The sequence below is a fragment of the Pituophis catenifer genome, unplaced genomic scaffold (genome assembly GCF_029215685.1).
Source record: "Pituophis catenifer annectens isolate HBS135680 unplaced genomic scaffold, rPitCat1.0.hap2 SCAF_4, whole genome shotgun sequence".
Classification (NCBI taxonomy): Eukaryota; Metazoa; Chordata; class Lepidosauria; order Squamata; family Colubridae; genus Pituophis; species Pituophis catenifer.
In genome coordinates, this window is record NW_027256884.1 from 131,973,615 (window position 1) to 131,993,033 (window position 19,419).

The following is a 19,419-nucleotide window of genomic DNA, read 5'->3' on the forward strand; positions in this document are numbered from 1 at the left end:
AACAGGCAGGACTGGGAGCTCTGCACCTCTTGTGCTAGCCAGGGTGGCACCAGATGGCAGAGCTGCCTGCCCTTTTCTAGGTCGCCCCCCTCCCCCGATGCCATCCTCCACTTCGGCCAAGGCAAGCCCTGGGCTCCGTAAAGAGACTTCTGCAGCCATTTGGTACCGTTTATTGGGGAATCTTTACAGACGTGGGGGCCGGAGTGTCGGTTGGGCCGGCTAAGTGGAAGGCCGGAGTTTGCAACCTGCAGCCCCCACCGGGAACACAATATGGGACACTGGCCATGATGAATGCACACACCACACACACACGCACGCACCATCCCCAGAGGCTGGAGCCAGGAAGTGTTTGGTCCCTGGCCCCCAAAACAGGGGGCCAATCTCATCTTGGGCTCTTCACCCTCAGAGCAGCCCCCATAGGTCCAACACCACCAACCCATAGCTGCCTTCCTTGAAGGTGTGGGGCAGGATCAAGAGAATGTTCCCCAGGGAGAACAGGCCGAGGGATGGAGGCCCAAGGCCGGTTATGGCCAGCCAGGAGACGGAGAGAGCAGCTGGGATCAGATTGGGCCTGACTCCCAGCAGAGACCTTTTATTGGGGGAAGACGGAGGCACCCTTCTCCCCACCCTCAGAGTAAGAAAGTGCTTGTAACTTCCTGGCATTGCAGAGGGACGGGGAGGTGGGCTCGGCTGCCCCAGCTCTTTCCCCTCCCTCCGAAATGGGAAGGGACTTAACCCAGCCCCCGAAGGGCACGAGAGAGGAGAGGGCCCCACGGCAGGGCCCTCCCTCCAAGTCCAAGTCCATGAAGGGCGGGAGGAGCACGGCGGGGGAGGGGATGACCCCTGCTCACTGCTCCTCCAGCCAGGAGGGCTTGTCGGCCCCGGGGCTCTTGAGCTTGATGTTAAACTGTTTCAAGGTCTGCTCCAGCTGTTGCTGGTTGCCAGCGAAGTAAGCCGAGATGGCGTTGTGGAAGAGCAGGAGCTGCTTGTGCATCACCTTCACCTGGGGGGGGAGGGGGGAGTGCAGATCAGCGTCCATCTGGCACCAGCGCCCTTGGTCAGAGCCGCCCCCCCCCCTCCTCCGCCGGCCAGGCTCACCTTGTTCTCTTCCAGGAACTTCAGCTTGACGGCCACATCCGCCCGCAGCTTCTCGTACTTGGCGCGATGGGCCTGGAAGTTGGCTTGGGCGACATCCAAGCGACAGAGTGTGCTGGCATCCCGGGGCCCTAGGCTGAGCTCCTCCAGGTCTGTGCGGTAAGCGTCATACTCCAGCCTGTACCGAGTGTGTGTGTGTGTGGAGGGTCAGAGGGGCCACGGCAGCCCTGCCCTGACCGACCCCCTTCCCCTGGGGAGGACCCACCTGGCCGTCTCGTACTGCTTGACGGTCATGAGGGTGTCCTCCATGGTTTTGTTGACGAGGGTGTTGATGCTGGAGACAAAGAAGTTGACAGCTCCCAGCAGGGTCTCTCCATTCTTGCACAGCAGCTTCTGAGTCTCAGCGTTGTAGCCGAACTCCTCCTGTGAGGAGAGCCAGAGATGAAGGAAGCTCCTCCCATCTGGGACCCCACAAGCCCTGCCACGGAAGGGCAGCTGCGCCTGCTCTGCCTCAAAGGGAGGGCTGCCCCCCTGCTTTAAGAGTGGGAGGAAGCTTTGGGCCCCCTCTGGGTGCCCAAAGCCGCCCTCCTCCTCCCCCCAGAGTCCTCTTTTAGCCCCCGCCCCCCGCTTCGCACATCCACCCCAGCCATGCCCTTCCCCAGGCCTCATCTCCATGCTGGAAGCCTGGCTCTGCCCTCGCTTGGATATGCCATTCGGGGGCGAGGGGGGGGCAGAAGAGGCCACCGGCTGCCTCCTCCTCCTCCTGGGAACAGCAGCTCCCTCATCCTCCCTGCAGCTGTCCCTGCCCGAGGGTCCCATGGGATGCCCCTTTTTCATGGGCAGCCACCCCAGAGCAAGCATTCCCCTCCCAGAGCCAACAGCTTCACTCCTGCCACTGCCCGTCCCAGCAGGGTAAGTCAGCCTTCTGAAATGCCACAGGCCAAGGGAAAGCTCTTGCAGGGCAGAGCTGAGGATTTTGTAGTTTCTGCAAGATAAAAATCGCTCAGATCCGGACTGGGTTGGACTCTGACTGGGCAGAGTCTGGTGAGGCGACAGGCGCTTGTCTTGATGGTAGCATCTGGGTTGGGTTTGAGCCTGTTTCGATGGATGAAGTGGACAGGATCATGGGTCAACTGGGTGCCTCCACGTGTTTATTGGACCCTTGTCCCTCCTGGCTTGTTTCTGCAGCCAGAGAGGTGACTGGAGGCTGGATTCAAGCGGTTGTCAACGTTTCTCTGAGGGAGGGGGCCTTCCCCGCCACACTTAAAGAGGTGATGGTTCGACCCCTCAAGAAGCCCACCCTTGATCCAGACTCCCTTAACAACTATCGTCCAGTCTCCAACCTTCGCTTTATAGCAAAGGTTGTTGAGTCCATGGTGGCACAGCAGCTCCCTCAGTTACTGGAGAAACTGACTACCTGGACCCGGACCAATCACGTTTCAGGCGTGGTTACAGCACAGAAACGGCATTGGTCGCCCTAGTGAATGATCTCTGGCGGGCCCGGGACGGGGGTTGCTCCTCCATCCTGGTCCTTCTTGACCTCTCAGCGGCTTTTGATACCATCGACCATGGTATCCTACTGCAGTGACTCGGGGGGTTGGGGGTAGGAAGCACCGTTTTACGGTGGTTCTCCTCCTACCTCTCGGGTCGCTCGCAGTTTGTATGGACGGGGGGAGAGAGATCCACCCCAAGGCCCCTCACATGTGGGGTGCCTCAGGGGTTGGTTCTCTCCCCCCTGCTATTTAACATCTATATGAAGCCACTGGGTGAGATCATTCGTGGTTTCGGGGTGAGGTACAATCAATATGCTGATGATACTCAGCTCTACATCTCCACCCCGGATCACCCAAGGGATGTTCTTTCTGTGATGTCCCGCTGCCTGGAAGCAGTACGGGCCTGGATGGGAAGAAACAGACTCAGACTCAACCCATCCAAGACTGAGTGGCTGTGGATACCAGCATCTTGTGATCTAGTGGCCCTGTCACTTGTGATGGGAGGGGAGGTCCTTACTCCCTCAGAAAGGGTTCACAATCTGGGTGTCCTCTTGGACTCATATCTATCTTTAGAAGATCATTTGACGGCCATAACCAGGGGGGCCTTTGCTCAGGTACGCCTGGTGCGCCAGTTGCACCCTTTCCTAGATCGGGATGCCCTTGCCACGGTCATTCATGCCCTTGTTATGTCTTGGTTGGACTACTGTATCGCCCTCTACATGGGGCTGCCCTTGGGATGCACCCGGAGACTACAGTTAGTCCAGAATGCGGCCGCGCAGGTTGTTACGGGGGCTTCTCGGTATTCCCGTGTGACACCTCTCCTGTGTGAGCTGCACTGGCTACCGGTGGTCCTTCGGGTTCGTTTCAAGGTGCTGGTGCTCACCTATAAAGCCCTACATGGCTTAGGCCCGGGGTACCTGCAGGATCATCTCCTGCCATCCTCCCATCGTCCGGTGCACTCACACAGAGCGGGCCTCCTCAGGGTGCCGTCAGCCAGACAATGTCGGCTGGCGGCCTCCAGGGGGAGAGCGTTCTCTGTAGGAGCGCCGACCCTCTGGAATGGGCTTCCCACCAGCCTCAGGACAGCCCCCGACCTCCTCTCCTTCCGCCGCGAATTGAAGACGTGGCTTTTTCACCAAATGGGCTGAATCCGTAGGGGTGATTTTAAATAATTTTAATTAATTTTAAATTGATTTTAATGTTTATGTAATTTTTTGTTCGTTCTTGTAAACCGGCCTGAGTCCTTTGGGAGAATGAATGAATGAATGAATGAATGAATGAATGAATGAATGAATAAATAAATAAATAAAGACAGAAAGACAGACAGAAAGACAGACAGAAAGACAGAAAGAAAGAAAGAAAGAAAGAAAGAAAGAAAGAAAGAAAGAAAGAAAGAAAGAAAGAAAGCCTGCCTGCCCACCAAGAGGGTGGGAGGTCTGCCAGGAGGAGGGTGGGAGAGGTGAGCTCACCTGCAGCTCCGGGGACTTCTGGCTGAGGTCTGAGAAGGCGTCCGCCAGGGCATGCTGTGTCTGGACGAGGCTGTAGAAGTGGTTGGTGAGGGCCCGTGCCAGGCCCAGCAGGGACTCATACTTGCGCTTGGTGTCGCGCAGCAGCTCAATCTGGGTCTCCAGTTCCAGGTCGATGGTCCGCGAGCCGCGCCCAAAGCGCTCTGACAGAAGCTGCTTGGTGCACTGAACGGGTGGGGAAGAGCAGAGAAGAGGTTGGCTTTCGGGAAAGGGTCTCTTGCCCTTATTTGCCTGGTGACTCTGAGAAGAGCGTTCCCTGAAAGCCGTCAGAACAGCCGGAAATCAATTTACAACAGGAACAAAGATGGCCAAGACCTGAGGAAGGGCACTTTCTCTGGCACTGAAGGGGCTGGCGGTTGCAGCTGGAGAGCTGCCTCAGAGGAAAGGGGACTGCAGGAGAGCACACCCTGACCAGGAGAGCAACCCGACAGCCCTCAGCTAATGCAGGACAGCTGCCTAGGCCCAGGCCCTCCGCTCAAAGTCCCCACAAGCATCCAGGGAAGCCCCTCACATAGCCCCACATAGTCCAGGGGCTACATGAGGATGTTTTTTGTAGATTTTAGCTCTGCATTTAACACAAAACTTCCACATAGACTAGTGTCTAAACTTATGGATCATGGACTTTCTTATTCAATCTGCCTTTGGATTATAGATTTTCTGTCTGGCCTCTCTCAGAGGGTCAGATTAGGTAATCATATCACTTTCAGCTCTTATTCTTAACACCACAGGGTTGCGTGTTGAGTCTCTTACTCTATACTCCTTATGTGCATGACTGCTTTCCCACTCACGCTAGTAATACTATTACTAAATTTGCAGATGATACAACAGTGGTGGGACTGATCTCCGGGGTGGAAGAATCTTCCTATCAAGATGAGGTGGACCAGTTGCTTTCGTGGTGTGGAAAGAATAACTTGTTCCTTAACACCAATAAGACCGAGGAGCTTATAGTGCACTATAGAAGGAACAGATCAGACATCCAGCCCTTGCTTATCAATGGAGACTGAGTGGAGCAAGTGGCCACTTTTAAGTTTCTGGGTGTTATCCTAAAAGAGGAGCTGACCTGGAGCACTCACATTGCAGCACTGGTCAAAAGGGCCCAGCAGAGATGATACTCCCTGAGACTTCTCAGGAAACAACAACTGAATGGAAAACTGCTGGTGACCTTCTACCGCTGCACCATAGAGAGTATTTTAACTTCCTGCACCTGTGTCTGGTTTGCCAATTGCACAGGGGCAGATAGGACAGCGCTCCAGAGGGTCAACGCCATTGCCGAGAGGATCATCGGTTGCCCCCTCCCCTCTTAGGAAGAGCTTTATAGCTCCCACTGTCTTAAGAAAGTTCAAAACATTCTTAGATTGTATGGTATAATGCAAATTGACTCAAATTCTAGACTAGCTTGTATAACAGAAGGGAAGAAACAGCCATAATTAAATATAGAATTAATGAGAATAATATATGAATATATATGAATAGAATGAAAACGCACAAAAGATTTGTAACCAATTGACACACTGTTTGTATTGGTATTGAAGATGGTTTGTTTTTATTTGTTTTTTATATTTGTTTTAAAAAATAAATTTTTTGTCAAAAAAAAAAGTTCAAAACATTCTTAAAGATCCATCTCATCCTGGGCACCCTTTTTTTAAAATTATTATCACCTGGCAGATGGTACAGGATAATAAAAACAAGGACAAATAGGCTGAAAAACAGCTTCTATCCCAGGGCAGTAACTATATTGAATTCTACTGTATAATGCAATATTAATGTAATATCAGGTTTTCAATTCAATTGTATAGAATGTGAAGGATGTGTGTTCGTGTTTTATTTTTATAGTTATAATGTACACGGAATATGGCATTTAATTTTGTTGTACGAGGTGCTATGACAATAAACTAAACTAAACTCTCCTCACCGGCTGTCACAGGCTGCCTCAACCTGGAGATTGTCCGCAGGGCCCTTAAAGGGACCCGAGGGACAAGAAGAGCCAGTGGCAGCCCTGCAATGCCTGGGACTCCATTCAATGCCTCCCCCCATTCCCAAGTGGACTTACTTTGTAGGTGTTGATGCCCCATTTCCTGACAATGTCAAACTTCTCCACGGCCACTCCTCGTGTGGCAGCCGCCGCCGCCGCCTCCTCCCCCGTCATGGCTGGGTTGGGGTGGGGCTGATGCAAGTTGGAGCCTGCAGTTGGCAAGAAAGGATGCCCACCAGAAAGACGGCGACCACCTTCCCTCCCACCTCGCACATTTCCCCACTGAAAGGGCTGCAAAGCCCCCATTTCCCCAGAGATTTCCCTCCCCCACCCGGCCCCACGCAGGGCAATACCTGTAGCCATGGGAGCCTGGCTGGCTATGCGGCTGGCAGCTGAAGGGCTTGGGGAGATGAGTGGTCCTCGGGGAGGGTGAGGTGGAATGAGGGAGCCTGAAATGGAGGGCAGTGGAGGGGGGGGAGCCGCATCAGAGGGGGTAAGAGAACACGGGGGGGGGGGGGGGGCGATGGGTGTGACATGTGAGCAAGGAGATGAGGCGAGATGGGAGGTGGCATACCAAGGAGCAATGAGACAGTGACAACCCCCCAAGCCGCCCACCTCCCTCTTGCCTCAAATGGAGCTCTGGGGGGACGGACATGGCTGCTTGCACAGGGGAGGGGGCTTCCAAGCGCTCTCCAACCCCCCCCCCCCGGCTGAGAAAGCTAGGCAATAGCCAGGCAGCGCCCCCCCTCCCCCCAGCAGCACCATCAGTCCCTGCAAATGCTGACCTTTGATGATACTGGTGGGGACGATGCCCTCAGCCGTTCCCCCATAACCTCCAGAGACAATGCTGGTCTCGTTCAAGTTGGGCCCCGACACCATCACTTGCTGCAGGTCCTAAGGAAGGGGGGAGGGGGAGGAATCAAGCTGCCAGCTGTTTCCCCAGCAGGACTACCAAGGGCAAGGAACCCCAGAAGACACAAAAGGGCGCCTTTCTGGCTGCTGGCCTGTGAACAACGGGAATCTTGCCACTTGCTACAAAACTGCCAAGCTTTAAGAAGGGTCCCCTTTCTTCAGCTGCTTCCCCCAGGCCCCTCAGCTGGAGTCCAGCATAGCAGGCCTTTGCCTTCAGATAGCCAATGAGAATCCTCAGGGGCCAAAGCTATCAGGTGGGAGGGCGGGTGCCCGCCCAACAGAAGAGGGTACTGACTGTTTTCATACAGTCAGCACTGGAATGGACCCGGGAGAGCTTCTAGTCCAGCCTCTGCTCAGGGCTAGGTCTACCAGAGGAGGGTTTTCTAAAGGGCATTCTGCAGAGCACTAAGCCCAGATCTCTTGAAAAGGACAACACTGTCCTTAGAGCTTCGCCTCTTGACCAGGAACTCTGGGAATCTATTTTAACTAGAGGGTTCTGCAACCTGAATAAACACCCCCCCCGCTGTCTCCCCCCGCCCGGCCCGGGAGAAGAGGGCACCCAGCTGCGGGGGCTCCAATAGTGGAAGTTTTTAAAAAGAGACTGGACAACCATCTGTCTGAAATTATATAGGGTCTCCTGCTCCAAGGGGTTTGGACTAGACCTCCAAGGTCTGTTCCAACGCTGTTATTCTATGTTTTACCTTCTGTTTGGGAACCTCTAGGAAAGGTGAAATGCCCACTTCCGTGCCCACCTGGGCCACTGGCTCTTGTATCTAGCCTGAGCCACCTTCCTTGAATTGCTTCTGGCCAGCTAGAAGGTCCTATCCCGCTTCTGCTTGGCAAACCTTCAGATAGTTGAAGGCCGCTTTCATCAGAGGTTAAACATAAGCAAACTGAAGTGCTTGGCTTGGAATCCTTTGCCCTCTCAGCGGCCTCCCCAAACTTCCTCCAACTTGCACCCACCTTTTTGGACTGCCCAGGGCTCCAAACAGGATCTGGTGGGACAGAGAGGAACCCGATCTTCGTGAGGTGTGTTTTCTGCTTTTTCCTGCCTCCCTTCCAACTAAGGCCGCTTCCCCTAGGAGTCTTGGCCCGAGGGAAAAGGATCCAGGATCTCACTTCCTTCTCCTCCCCCTCTCTATACCTGCTCCAAGCCGTCGTCATCCGCCAGGCGCCTGGAGTCTCCGTTGCCGTGGATGGCGATCTCCATGGTGGCTGCCTTGCTCATGGATCCTTCGCTCATGCTTGGTGCCTGTGGGACAACGGGGTGCGGGCGGGGTCTTGAGATGCTCGCCCTCCCCGCCTCCCCCGCCGCCTCTTCCGCGGACGACACTGCGACGCCTCCCAGGGGGCTCAGCCCGGGGCAGGTGCGGTGCTGCAGCCTCCTGGGGAGCTCCGGGCAAAGGGACAGATCGGCGGCCGAGGACGACTCCCTACCGCACGTACCCGCACCCCGGCCGGCCAAGTGGGGCTTCCTCCGCAGCTGCAGGCGGGCTCCCCTCTCTCCGGCCGGCAACAGCAAACCTTTCCCGGCGGCGCCAGCGGGAGCCGGGGCTATCGGAGCCCGCCCCAGATCGGAATCCGGTTTTCGCGGCGGAGGTGCCTCCTGCCGCCCCCGATACCCGCGAGAGCGGCTGCGAGGGAAGCCCCGTCCCCGGCAAGGAGCGGCCCCGCCGGGCGCCCGCAGCACCGGCCGCGGAAGAGTGACGCCGGAGAAGGCCGGACGAGGCCGCCGTCGTGGCCAAGAGCCGCACAGCCCTCGGCCGCCCGGAGCCACGACCGCCGCCCCTCCCGCCCCAGGAGGCCGCGCCGCAGCCGCAGCCCGCCCGCCCCCCGCCTGGCGCTCCCCGCGGCCGGGGGACGAGGGAGCCGGTGCGCCACTCACCCGCTGCGGGCCGGCCCCGGAGGCTCCGGCGTCGGTCGGGCGCGCGTCGGCCCCAGCGCAGGCAGAGCGGAAGCGGCGTCGGGCGGCGGAAGTGGCGTCACGGGGAGCGGAGGGGAGCGCGCCCAGCCCCCATGGAGGATCCCGCGCCGGAGACGCAGCAGCTGCGCAGCGTGAGCGACCCCCCCTTCTCCCTCCCCCTCCCCCTCCCCCTCCCCGGGCGGGCGGCTGAAGCGTCGCTCTCGTTGCAGCTGCGGGACTTCCTGCTGGTCTACAACCGGATGACGGAGCTCTGCTTCCAGCGCTGCGTGGCCGACCTCAACTACCGCGCCCTCACCCGCCACGAGGTGAGGCCGGGCGGGGGGGTCTGGTTCGGGGGTGGGCGTGGGAGCGAGCGAGCCTCTCCCTCCCTCCCTCCCTCTCCCTCCCTCTCTCTCTCTCTCTCTCTCGCCGCCCGCAGGAGGCCTGCCTGGACGGCTGCGCCGGGAAGCTGGTGCGCTCCAACCACCGCCTGATGGCCGCCTACGTGCAGCTGATGCCCTCCCTGGTCCAGCGCAGGATCGCCGACTACGAGGCCGCCGGACGCGACCCCGCGCCTCCCGCCGCCCTCCCGGGGCCCGACGCCTCTTGACCCGCCTGTGCCCGCGCCGCCTCCGCGATGCCCGTTTTGGGAGGAGCGCTCGGAGGCCCCGAAGAGCGCCGGGAAGCCCCGCGGGCGCAGGTATCCTTCGAGCGGAGGAGAAGCGGCAGCGGCTGCAGGAGGACGGCTGAAGGGGGACCGCTTGGGAGCTGAGACGGGCCCCTTAGGAAAAACGGGCTTGGACTGGGTGCTTGAAGGAGGACTCTGACAATCTAGAATTGGCACCGGTGGAATCTGTTGTCCTAAAGGGTGCCTCAGGTGGCCTTGCCTCTCCAAAATGGCTCAGGAAGTCCCCGTGCCTGATACCTGAGATCCATTGCGCCGCTGAGCATTAAGCTTAACTGGTTATGCTTAAGTGAGCGTTAAGCAGGCCCGGCCCAGCCTGAGCCACAGCACTGGGTTTTCCTGAGGCACACTTGCTTCCAATGTGACAGGGAGGGCCTACGGGCTGGTGGTCTTTCAGGGTGCCTGTGAGATCGTTGCTTTGAGGCTGGCAGCAGCAGCAGGACCAAGACCCTTCTCCCTCGCATGGCATGTGGGATGCGAGGCAGGAGTGTATTAAGGTCCTGGAAGGCCCCATCACACAGCATTCCTGCTAGAAGAGCTCCAGGGTGGTCCTGGGGATCCAGAGAGGTGAGGGGCTCTGTTCAAGCAGAGGCTTTCACAGCAGGTAGCCTGAACGTATCTAGGGAAGGCGACCCTTTAATGTAACTGTATTCAACCTCTGGGAACCCACTGGATGATGTGTTGAGCTGTTCAAAGGAAGGTAACTTCCTGGCTTCTGGTAACCATGGGGCAACGGTGGAAAAGTGGCTTGCCACCGCTTTTTCCTAGTCTGGTCTAATGGCGAGGCCTGAGTTAAAAGACACAATTGGTTGGATTGGATTTTTTTATTGCATGTTAAATTCAGTAATTGAATTACCTCATTTTCAGAATATACACTGTACTTGGAATTCTACAGCAATTACAGTCTTGTTTTTTTGGATTGCATTAAATGATGAAAGAGAAATCGATACTGTTTCTGAGTCTAGTAACTCATCTCATTTGGCAAGAATTTCATGCTTTGTGTAGAGAAACTTTTTTTTTATTGAAAAAATTTACAAAAAAAAGAACCCCCCCCCAGTACTCCCCCACCCTTTCCCTCCCCTCTCCCCCACAGACTTCCCAGAGCAAAATACAGGGTATTGCATTTAACAAACATAATCTAACATAAGCAAACTAACTATAAACTCTTAACTTCCCCTTACTCTTTAACTCCGCCATAGGTACTAAGATATCAAAGTAGGAAAAAAAAGATAATCTGAATATTTCATTCATAAGCTATTTGCAACTTTTTAGTCCCGTATTTGTTTTGTATATAGTCAATCCATCTGTTCCCGGAGCTTTCCCTGTTTTTAACTGCTTAATTGCAGCAATGATCTCCTCAGAAGTTATTGGTTGATTCAATCCTTCCCTCTGTTCCAACGTTAATTCCGGAATATTCCCTTCCTTTAAGTATCTATATCTATACCTTGTATTGAGTCACTAGCATATAATTTTGTATAAAATTCTAAAAAAGCCTTTTTAATCATATTCTGTTGGTAAACTTCCTTACCTCTATATTCTATTTTACCAATGACTCGTGATTTCTGTTTTTTCCTCAGCATGTAGGCCAACCACCTACCTGGTTTATTGGCATTACAAAATGTATTATGTTTAGCATATTGTAAGCTAGTTGCCACCTGATCAGCCATTAACATATTAAATTGCCCTTGTAATATATTTATTGTTTCTTTTACCTTCTTATCTTCTGGATTAAGTAATTGTTCTTTCTTTTTTATTTCTTCCTCTATCTCTTTCCGCTTCTTTTGTTGTTTTTGTCTATGCTTATTATTCATATGTATTAACGTACCCCTCATATAAGCCTTACTAGCATCCCAAACCATTTCCATAGAGGTACCCTTGTTCATATTAATAGCAAAAAATTCATTTGTTTTTTAAGCTCTTTCACATTTTCTTCATATCTAAATAAATTTTCATTTAACCTCCAAGACCTCCTTTCTCCCCTCCCCTCATGTTTTGTGTAGAGAAACATTGACCAGTTGTGGGATTTATTCCTTGAGATCAGCATCTGGCTTATACGGAACAGCAACATGTCTTGGTTACACAGTTCACCTTTATAAGTGAGGGGGATCCTCCTGTGGGGAGGGGAGGAGAGGGCAGGACAGCTTTATGCCATCTGGGATGCACAGCCCAAAGATTTGCTCTTCCACAGGTCATGGAGGAACCATGCAATACAGAAATTTTATTGTACTTTTGCCAGTTTAGAGAAAACAAAGTGAACGTGCTTGTACTATGGAACATGTTGCATGAATATGAAGGCGGGTTGGGCTCTTTGAAGAGGGAAGCCACCCTGCTTCCCTGCAGGAGCACAGGATTGTGAGTTTTCCGTGGGCCGCCCATGAGGTCAATATTGAGGAAAGACTCGGACACAAGTTTTCTCGGGATGAGACGACCCAGATCTGACTCCGGGAGCCTCTTTTATTGTACACAAACAAAGGCAGGAGGGGTTTGTTAGCATAAGCCAATAATATATTACAGCATGTCTCATGTAATGCATACGTAAGTACAAGTAATACATGGAAGCAATGCCCAAATTTGGGAAGATCTACAATTTTAGCTTCTAGTGAATTGTTGCAGCCCTTATCTATGAGTTGTTGCAACCTTTATCTAGTTTTTTGCATACGCGGTACAGCATGATTCTCTCATGCCTGCGCTTAGCTCCTGAGCATGTTACAACATCTCCTACTTTTTGTTTTAATTTTTTAAACACGATCATCTTCCTCATCAGAGAGGACAGATAGCAATGCCTTTTGCTGTAGTATGTCGTTAATGTCTGTTTGGGCTATGTTAATATGTTTTTCTCTGGTTTGGCAAATATGTTTGTCATCATAGCAAACAAAGCAGGAATACATTGGATACTACAACATACAGAAATAAGCAAAGCAATGATCATGAGTACAGTAGACAATATGTTCTTCAGCCATCCGGTTTCTGCAAATGTTTGTAGCTCACCCATCCTTTTATTACGGTGAACAAAGTTAGTGGAAAAGTGGCCAGGAGATGTCATGCGAGGTAGGCCATCAAGTTTCTGAGTTGTATTCCAGTTATACATTTCCACAAATCGCTCGCACAAATTGTAAATCCATCCGGATCCAGGCACCCAAGAAAACCACGTCAGGAGTTTGTAACCTCTGAGTTATTCTGGAAGCCCTATCCTGTAAGTCCCAAGCACCTTCTCTGACCACACCTGATTTGTTCCTCCAGTTCCAGAAGGGCTGTGGTTTCACTTATCAGGACGTCCTTCCTATTGGAGGGAATAAAACCTTTGCACATTTGCAGAAGGGAGGGGAGACATTGGATACAGCAACAAAGCAAAACAAGCAGTACGATTATAAATACAATAGTTGGCATAATTGATTTCAACCAAGAACCATCCGGGAGCCATGACCAAAGGGCAGCCCAGATGTCAATGGCGCCAGATCCATTGGATGATAAGGGATTGTTTTTGATCAACTTTTCCATATGTTCTATGGTGTGAGTGATGTTATACTGATAATCAGATACATAGGTAGCTACTAGCATAATATCTAAGGCATATCGGTTTTGTAAGACCACCTCCCTGATTTCAGCCAGTTCTTTGTTCATCAGCTTCAGCACCTTGATAGTCTCGTTGAACGTATGTACTGTCCAGATATTTAATAAATGAAGATCCCGATAGTTCATTGCCACCCGAGATTGGGCAAGATGCCTCTGGATATCTGAGTTTTTAATGAGCCACCTGGTGTCAGCGGTGGGTGTGGTTTGGGAAATAGGAGTAGTGGAGTTTGTCCGATTAGCAGCTATTTGAATGTCTTTTATTACTGTCCCATCATGATTGAATGTAGAGGCTGCTGACATGAAGGATCATGAGATGTAGGGGCAATAGATGCAAGATCGTGACTTAATTCCAGAATCCGTGATATAGTCTCCTTTATGCAATTGTTGCAGAGGCCCATTGTCCTTATTCACTCCCCCTTCAGCTGGAAATGTCAATATGGGAACCTTAGGTGGTGGAGTAGACTTAGGTAGAAAGTAAGGACCTTGTGCATAGACAATGCGTTTGTGGCGGAAGCGTACTTGACTTGAAGTGTATGTATGTGGGGATTTGATGTTCCTTACATGGTCACTTGAGAGTCCCAAAGCTAACAATGTCCAAGGCCATAAACAAATCATAGTCACTTATACGTGTGAAACAAAATTACTAGCAAAATTAGAAAAACAATTACCCACAAAACTCACTCCTAAACTTCTACTAACATTAGTATGTGTAAGAAAGTGCTATAGTAAGGCTAATAAAATGTATATGTACAATGTGAAGGTAGTTTCCTCCTGATGAATCTTCCGCTGTGCGTTGAGAGTCTGTTGCCGGTAGGACTCAGCAAGGTGTTTTCTTCTTAAATCTCAGCACCAGGGGTTTCTCCTTTTTGTTGTAAATGAAACGGTCTTACGTGTCTTCTGGGGATCCAAATGATGCGATCTTTGTACTGGACAGCAGCGTATCCACGGCCCCAGGTAATAAGGTCAGCGGGCCCTCTCCATGCAGGATCAGGTAGTTGGCGGAAAGAGACCTTCGGTTTTGGGGTAGCTGATGGAGAAGCAGAAAAATGACGGGTCGCAGCCGATGTGGGAGGCTGTCCAGTCAGGTTAAGAAAGTTCAAAGTATATAAGCAAGGATTGAGTTTGTTTTGCATGGCTGGGAGGCCGAGGCATTTTTCCTCTTTCAATTTATAAGCCAAATTTGTGTGTGATGGACCACTTGTTACAAAAGTCTGCAAAGGCAGTACTGGTGTATGCAGGTCCATTGTCAGTTTTAAGTTCAATTGGGCGTCCCATCGATGCAGAAGTCCGAATACAATGATTTATTACATGTTTGGTTGCTTTTCCCCTTTGTGGGGATGCCATGATAAATCCAGAATAGGTATCAATGGTCACATGCAGGTAGTTCCATGGTTTAAAGGAGTCGTACCTTGTGACGTCCATTTGCCAAATTTCACAAGCTTTGAGACCTCTAGGGTTTACACCCATAGGGATAGAATGAGCTTGTTGACTACAGGTAGGACATTGTTGTATGATGGCAGTCGCTTCGGCTGCCGTGAGACCAAATTGCTTCGCCAATGCTTTTTTTTATTTTGATGGAAATCTCTGTCTCCGCCACCCACAATATCTATAACCTTCCAATAAACAAATCTCCTTATAACACTATACATTCAAATCCTTTTCCCACTGCCATTCTGGCTTCCAAGCCAGCCCAAGTCTGTGCAAACCAACTTACCTAAATGTCTTTTCTTACATGCACTTCCAAAAGTCAACTTTCTGTTTTCCTTCCCTCCCCACTTCTGGGTTAAAACCCTCAAAGCCATACCCCTACATTCCCTGTAACACTGGGTTCTTTGCATACCAGTCTTCATACAAATAGCACAATTATCTATTCACAGCCTACAATATCCAGTCAATCCTAGAAATTTCCTCAACTCTTCAGGTGTTATCTTCTTTCATTAATTAAATGTCCTATGTATTTTATCTCTCTGTCTACATATTGTAATTTCTAACTCATCTCTGTGATAATTCCTAAAAATGGCAGCAGTTTTTGCTGCTGACAAACAAAAAAACAAATAAACAAACAACAGACAAACAAAGAACAAACATGCCATCTGTTAAGTATGCAAAATGCACGTAGACATAAAAACATAAAGGAGTAAGAAAAACAGCTTCAAAAATAAAACAAACAATCTAAATGAGGTATTTTGAGTCAATACTCTGAAACTGCAAAGGCAGGTATCAGATATCACCCTTTACCCCGTCTTTCTCAGGCTGGTTCTCTGAGAGAAAAAAAATGGTGAAGAGAACAAAAACTCATAGCCCCCCTCTTGTGCCTCTCACCTCCCAGGGAAAAAAAGGAGGGGGTGAGAGAAAGGAAAAAACTTTTTTAAAACGGACGAGCCTCCCTCCTCCTGGGAGGACAGGAAGAGAAAGGAAAAAAAATGCTTATACACAAAATTACATTTCATGCAATCCAATAAATGTCTACATACACACCCATTCACATCTGTACTGCAATCAGACCTTTCGTATAAACCACTTTCACATAAAAAAATTCATTTAATGCGTCCTCCATGCAAATCAGTCATTAAAATTATTTCAATGAAGTAGCTTATTCCCAAAACTGGAAAAAATTTCAGGCAGCAGTTTTAATCACAAAAGGTGATATTGGGCCCATAACCATTGCCTGTTTTTCCACAGCCTTAAGTTCAAGCCCAGTCAATTTGCTGGCCAGCCAAGCATATCATAATTAATTCAACCACATACAATTCCACACACTATCATTATAGATGCACATCAACAAAATATTTTTAACAGAAATCACTTCAAGTTGATCAGTTCAAATTATCTGAGTCTTCCCATTTAGACAGGTTTTAATTTTATTACCTGCTAAACCCCGGGTGGGAAGAACAATAAACAGTTTACAAACATACTGAGAGTCAGAGATCAGATTGTTGAGGAAGGTTGTTGAGAAAAGGTGTGGAAAGCTGAGATAGCTGCAGAAGTGAAAGTCAGATTTTGAGATAGAAAGAACAATATTTATTAAATCAGTTCCATTTCTTCGACAGTCTGGATTACGCCCCAAGGTTATAATTTCAGCAATAGCTTAAATAAAGGGTAAAACATTTTTAGATGGTAATGAGACAAATAAAGCCATTCAATGCAATATACTTTTTGCTATTCTAAAGCAGCCAATACTCCTGTGGGTAGCTTACTAGTAGGAAATATTAACTGACAATTTCTATGAGGGATCCAATCCACAAACTGAATACTCAAGATGTTATTAATTTTCTCAACTGTAGCAAACAACTAGAGATGGAACTATAATTAAATCTCCTGGCTTTTTTCCTTTAGTCAATAACTCAAATAATGGTAAATGCATAGGTAAAGAGAAATATGAGCGGACCGAATTAATAGTACCCAGTAATTGTTGCAAATTTACTAAGGAAATAACTTTTGGTAACTTTATACAAGGGAAAGCCGGAACAGAAAGAAATTGCACATTCAGATAAGGAGTGTACAGCTGTATTTTTTCTGGGGCAATGTGCAATTCATTTACACAAATCATTTTGTATTTCAAAAAGCCAATTAGGTTGTTTTCTTGAGGTTTGCTGCCTGGTGATAAAGCAGTGCTAACAAATTGGTTTTATACAATGTTTCTATATCCTGACACACTTGAACCATATCTGCCAAATCAAGATCTTTTCCCAGCCCAACAATTGCTCCTCGGCATTCAGAAGTGGCGTTCTTTGTAGCTTTTTTCCTTATGTTAGAGAAGGCTTGTTGACGCTTGCCAAAAACAGGCATTTTTCTGAAGGTTTGATAAGCACATTCAGAAGAAACTTGCAAAGTTGCAGCCGATAGGAATTTCTTCTATATTCCATCCCCCACTTTTTTTTGTCTAACTGTTTCTTTGAATTCTGCTTAGTGGGGGTGTTACCAGCTCCTTCAGAAGGAACTTATGATTCAATTAAAGATGGTTTTGAGGTGACAATTTTAACTTTATAATCAGGTGGAGGACTTGTAATTAATTGTTGCTCTTCCAAGGCATCAGAGCTATATTTTCTATTCCTTGATGACATTAATCTAAAAAGGAACCATTATCAGTGTCCTGAAGGCTCTTTTTTTTTTTCATGCATAATTAAACACTCTATAGCCAATCTCCAGAGTGCCAGAATTTTTCCAGGGCTCGGGGAGGTTCGTGGAGGCATGTTCCTATATGCTTCCACACTTTCACTTTTAAAGAGCCCTTTTCCGGATAAGCCGGATAATGTTGCCAAATGTATTTTAGTACACTGATTAGATGTTTTTTCGGGGGAATGGGAAGCGGCTTACCCGCCGCCTGGCTAGATAATTTGCAGATATCTCGAAGTTCATTGAGATGAATTGCCTGGTCCTTCGAGAAGCCCGATCCCATACTCACGATGTGGGAGGGTGCTCCGTTCACCAACGGCCGTCCCTGGGTGCGAGGCTATTCCCAGCCGGGGGTGAGATGGGTGGGCGACACGGATATCACGTCGGGGTCACCAGATGTGAGTTTTCCGTGGGCCGCCCATGAGGTCAATATTGAGGAAAGACTCGGACACAAGTTTTCTCGGGATGAGACGACCCAGATCTGACTCCGGGAGCCTCTTTTATTGTACACAAACAAAGGCAGGAGGGGTTTGTTAGCATAAGCCAATAATATATTACAGCATGTCTCATGTAATGCATACGTAAGTACAAGTAATACATGGAAGCAATGCCCAAATTTGGGAAGATCTACAATTCTAGCTTCTAGTGAATTGTTGCAGCCCTTATCTATGAGTTGTTGCAACCTTTATCTAGTTTTTTGCATACGCGGTACAGCATGATTCTCTCATGCCTGCGCTTAGCTCCTGAGCATGTTACAACACAGGATGAGCAAGGGAGAATGTGAATGTCCCAGTGGAGTCAGGGTTAAATGGAGCCTAAAGAGCAAAAAACAGTGCCAAGAGGAGGAGTTTATCTTTGTTCCAGCCAGGTAACACCACCCCTGGATGGTGGGTCCGGTTCTGGGGGCTGCACATGAGGCGGGACCCTGACAACCTGGAGTGCGTCCTGAAGGAAGCAGCAAGGATGGCCAGGGTTCTGGAAAGGAATGAAACTTGCCAGGAACAGTTGCAGGTGTTCAATCAGGTCTGGTTAATCTGAAGGAGAGGAGACCTGCTAAAATATCTTAAAGGAAGCTAGACAACAGGGTAGATTGAGGGTAGAACCCCTAGAATGAATGCCCAAGTGAGGCAAGGAGGTCCACTCAGAGTTTTGATCTATGTATGGAAACTTGGAATGTTTGTGATGTCCTATTAGCCTGCATTTTTCTGGACGGGATGTTTGACAGGGAAAATGGAACGAATTTATCAGATTTATACACTGCTCTCATATCACCGGAGTGATTGATTACCTGTATCACCGGTGGGATACAGGTAATAGCCAAACAACTATTATAAAAGAACCCAAAAAACTTAAGTGTTTTTTTTTTAAGCCGCCTACCTAAGGGTTTCGAGTGCGGGCCGGTCCTGCCTGCAGGGGGCGCGAGAGGGCGGGCCGTTGGGGCCCCTAGCGACGCCGCGCGCGCCCCTAGCAACGCGGGCCCAGCCGCCATGGAGCCGCCCGACGGCCAGCAGCCTGTCCCGGGGCTCCGCGAGGCGCGGCCCTCGGACCCCGGCGGAGCTTTCCCGCGGCAGCCGGACCCAGCCTGGGCGCGCTCCCCCCGGCGGCGCCTGGCCACGCAACTGCGGGAGGCGGGCCGCGCCGAGCCGCGGGAGGTGGAGGCGCTGCTGGCCGAGCTGCTGGCCGTGTGCCGGGCGGTGCTGCGGGGCGGCGGGCGGCGTGCCTGGCTGCGGCTGCTGGAGGCGCTTCGGCTCTGCGCGCCCTTCCGCGGGCTGCTCTCCGGGCGCGCCCCGCTGCCCGCCTACCTGCGCGCCCTGCGCTACCAGGCCTACGGGAGCCGGGCGCTGCTGGCCGACCTAGGCCTCTGGGGGGCGCTGCGGAGGGCCTTCCCCCACGAGTGCGCGGCGCTGCGGGACGATCCCGAGGTGCCCTGGCCCCTGGCCCTGGCCGCCGAGGCCCGCCGCCTGCCCGCCGCCCCGGAGCCGGCCTTCGCCGGGCTGCCCTGCCCCTTCCGCGCCGCCTTGGACGCCCCCGCCGCCGGTCTGCTGCGCCCGCGCCCCGTCTCCCTGCCGGAGCTGCAGCGCTGCGTGGGGCCGGTGGGTGGCCGGTTGGCCCGCCGGGAAGCCCCCTGGGAGGCCGGGCTGGGC

General features: G+C 51.0%; 2 protein-coding genes across 4 annotated transcripts; one reads left to right on the forward strand and one right to left on the reverse strand.

The window, feature by feature from the left end:
* Window positions 1-155: 155 nt before the first annotated feature.
* Window positions 156-8,957, reverse strand: ARFIP2 (ARF interacting protein 2). 3 transcript variants are annotated; one of them, XM_070943096.1, is made up of 9 exons: window positions 8,884-8,957; window positions 8,143-8,250; window positions 6,872-6,980; window positions 6,440-6,535; window positions 6,165-6,295; window positions 4,058-4,279; window positions 1,361-1,518; window positions 1,099-1,273; window positions 156-1,003 (listed from the first exon to the last, which is right to left on the reverse strand). In XM_070943096.1, exons 2-9 carry the CDS (start codon window positions 8,239-8,241, stop codon window positions 848-850), a joined length of 1,146 nt encoding a protein of 381 aa, XP_070799197.1. In that variant the 5' UTR covers window positions 8,242-8,250; window positions 8,884-8,957; the 3' UTR covers window positions 156-847. The 3 variants fall into 3 exon arrangements, with proteins under 3 accessions (XP_070799197.1, XP_070799198.1, XP_070799199.1); XM_070943097.1 differs by lacking the exon at window positions 8,884-8,957 and adding an exon at window positions 8,445-8,461; XM_070943098.1 differs by lacking the exon at window positions 8,884-8,957 and adding an exon at window positions 7,962-7,993 and having other exon boundaries at window positions 8,143-8,232.
* Window positions 8,958-8,965: 8 nt separating this feature from the next.
* On the forward strand, window positions 8,966-10,533 carry TIMM10B (translocase of inner mitochondrial membrane 10B). The gene is made up of 3 exons (XM_070943099.1): window positions 8,966-9,053; window positions 9,132-9,227; window positions 9,341-10,533. The coding sequence occupies exons 1-3, from the start codon at window positions 9,015-9,017 to the stop codon at window positions 9,509-9,511; spliced, it is 306 nt and encodes a 101-aa protein (XP_070799200.1). The 5' UTR covers window positions 8,966-9,014; the 3' UTR covers window positions 9,512-10,533.
* The last annotated feature ends 8,886 nt before the right edge of the window (window positions 10,534-19,419 follow it).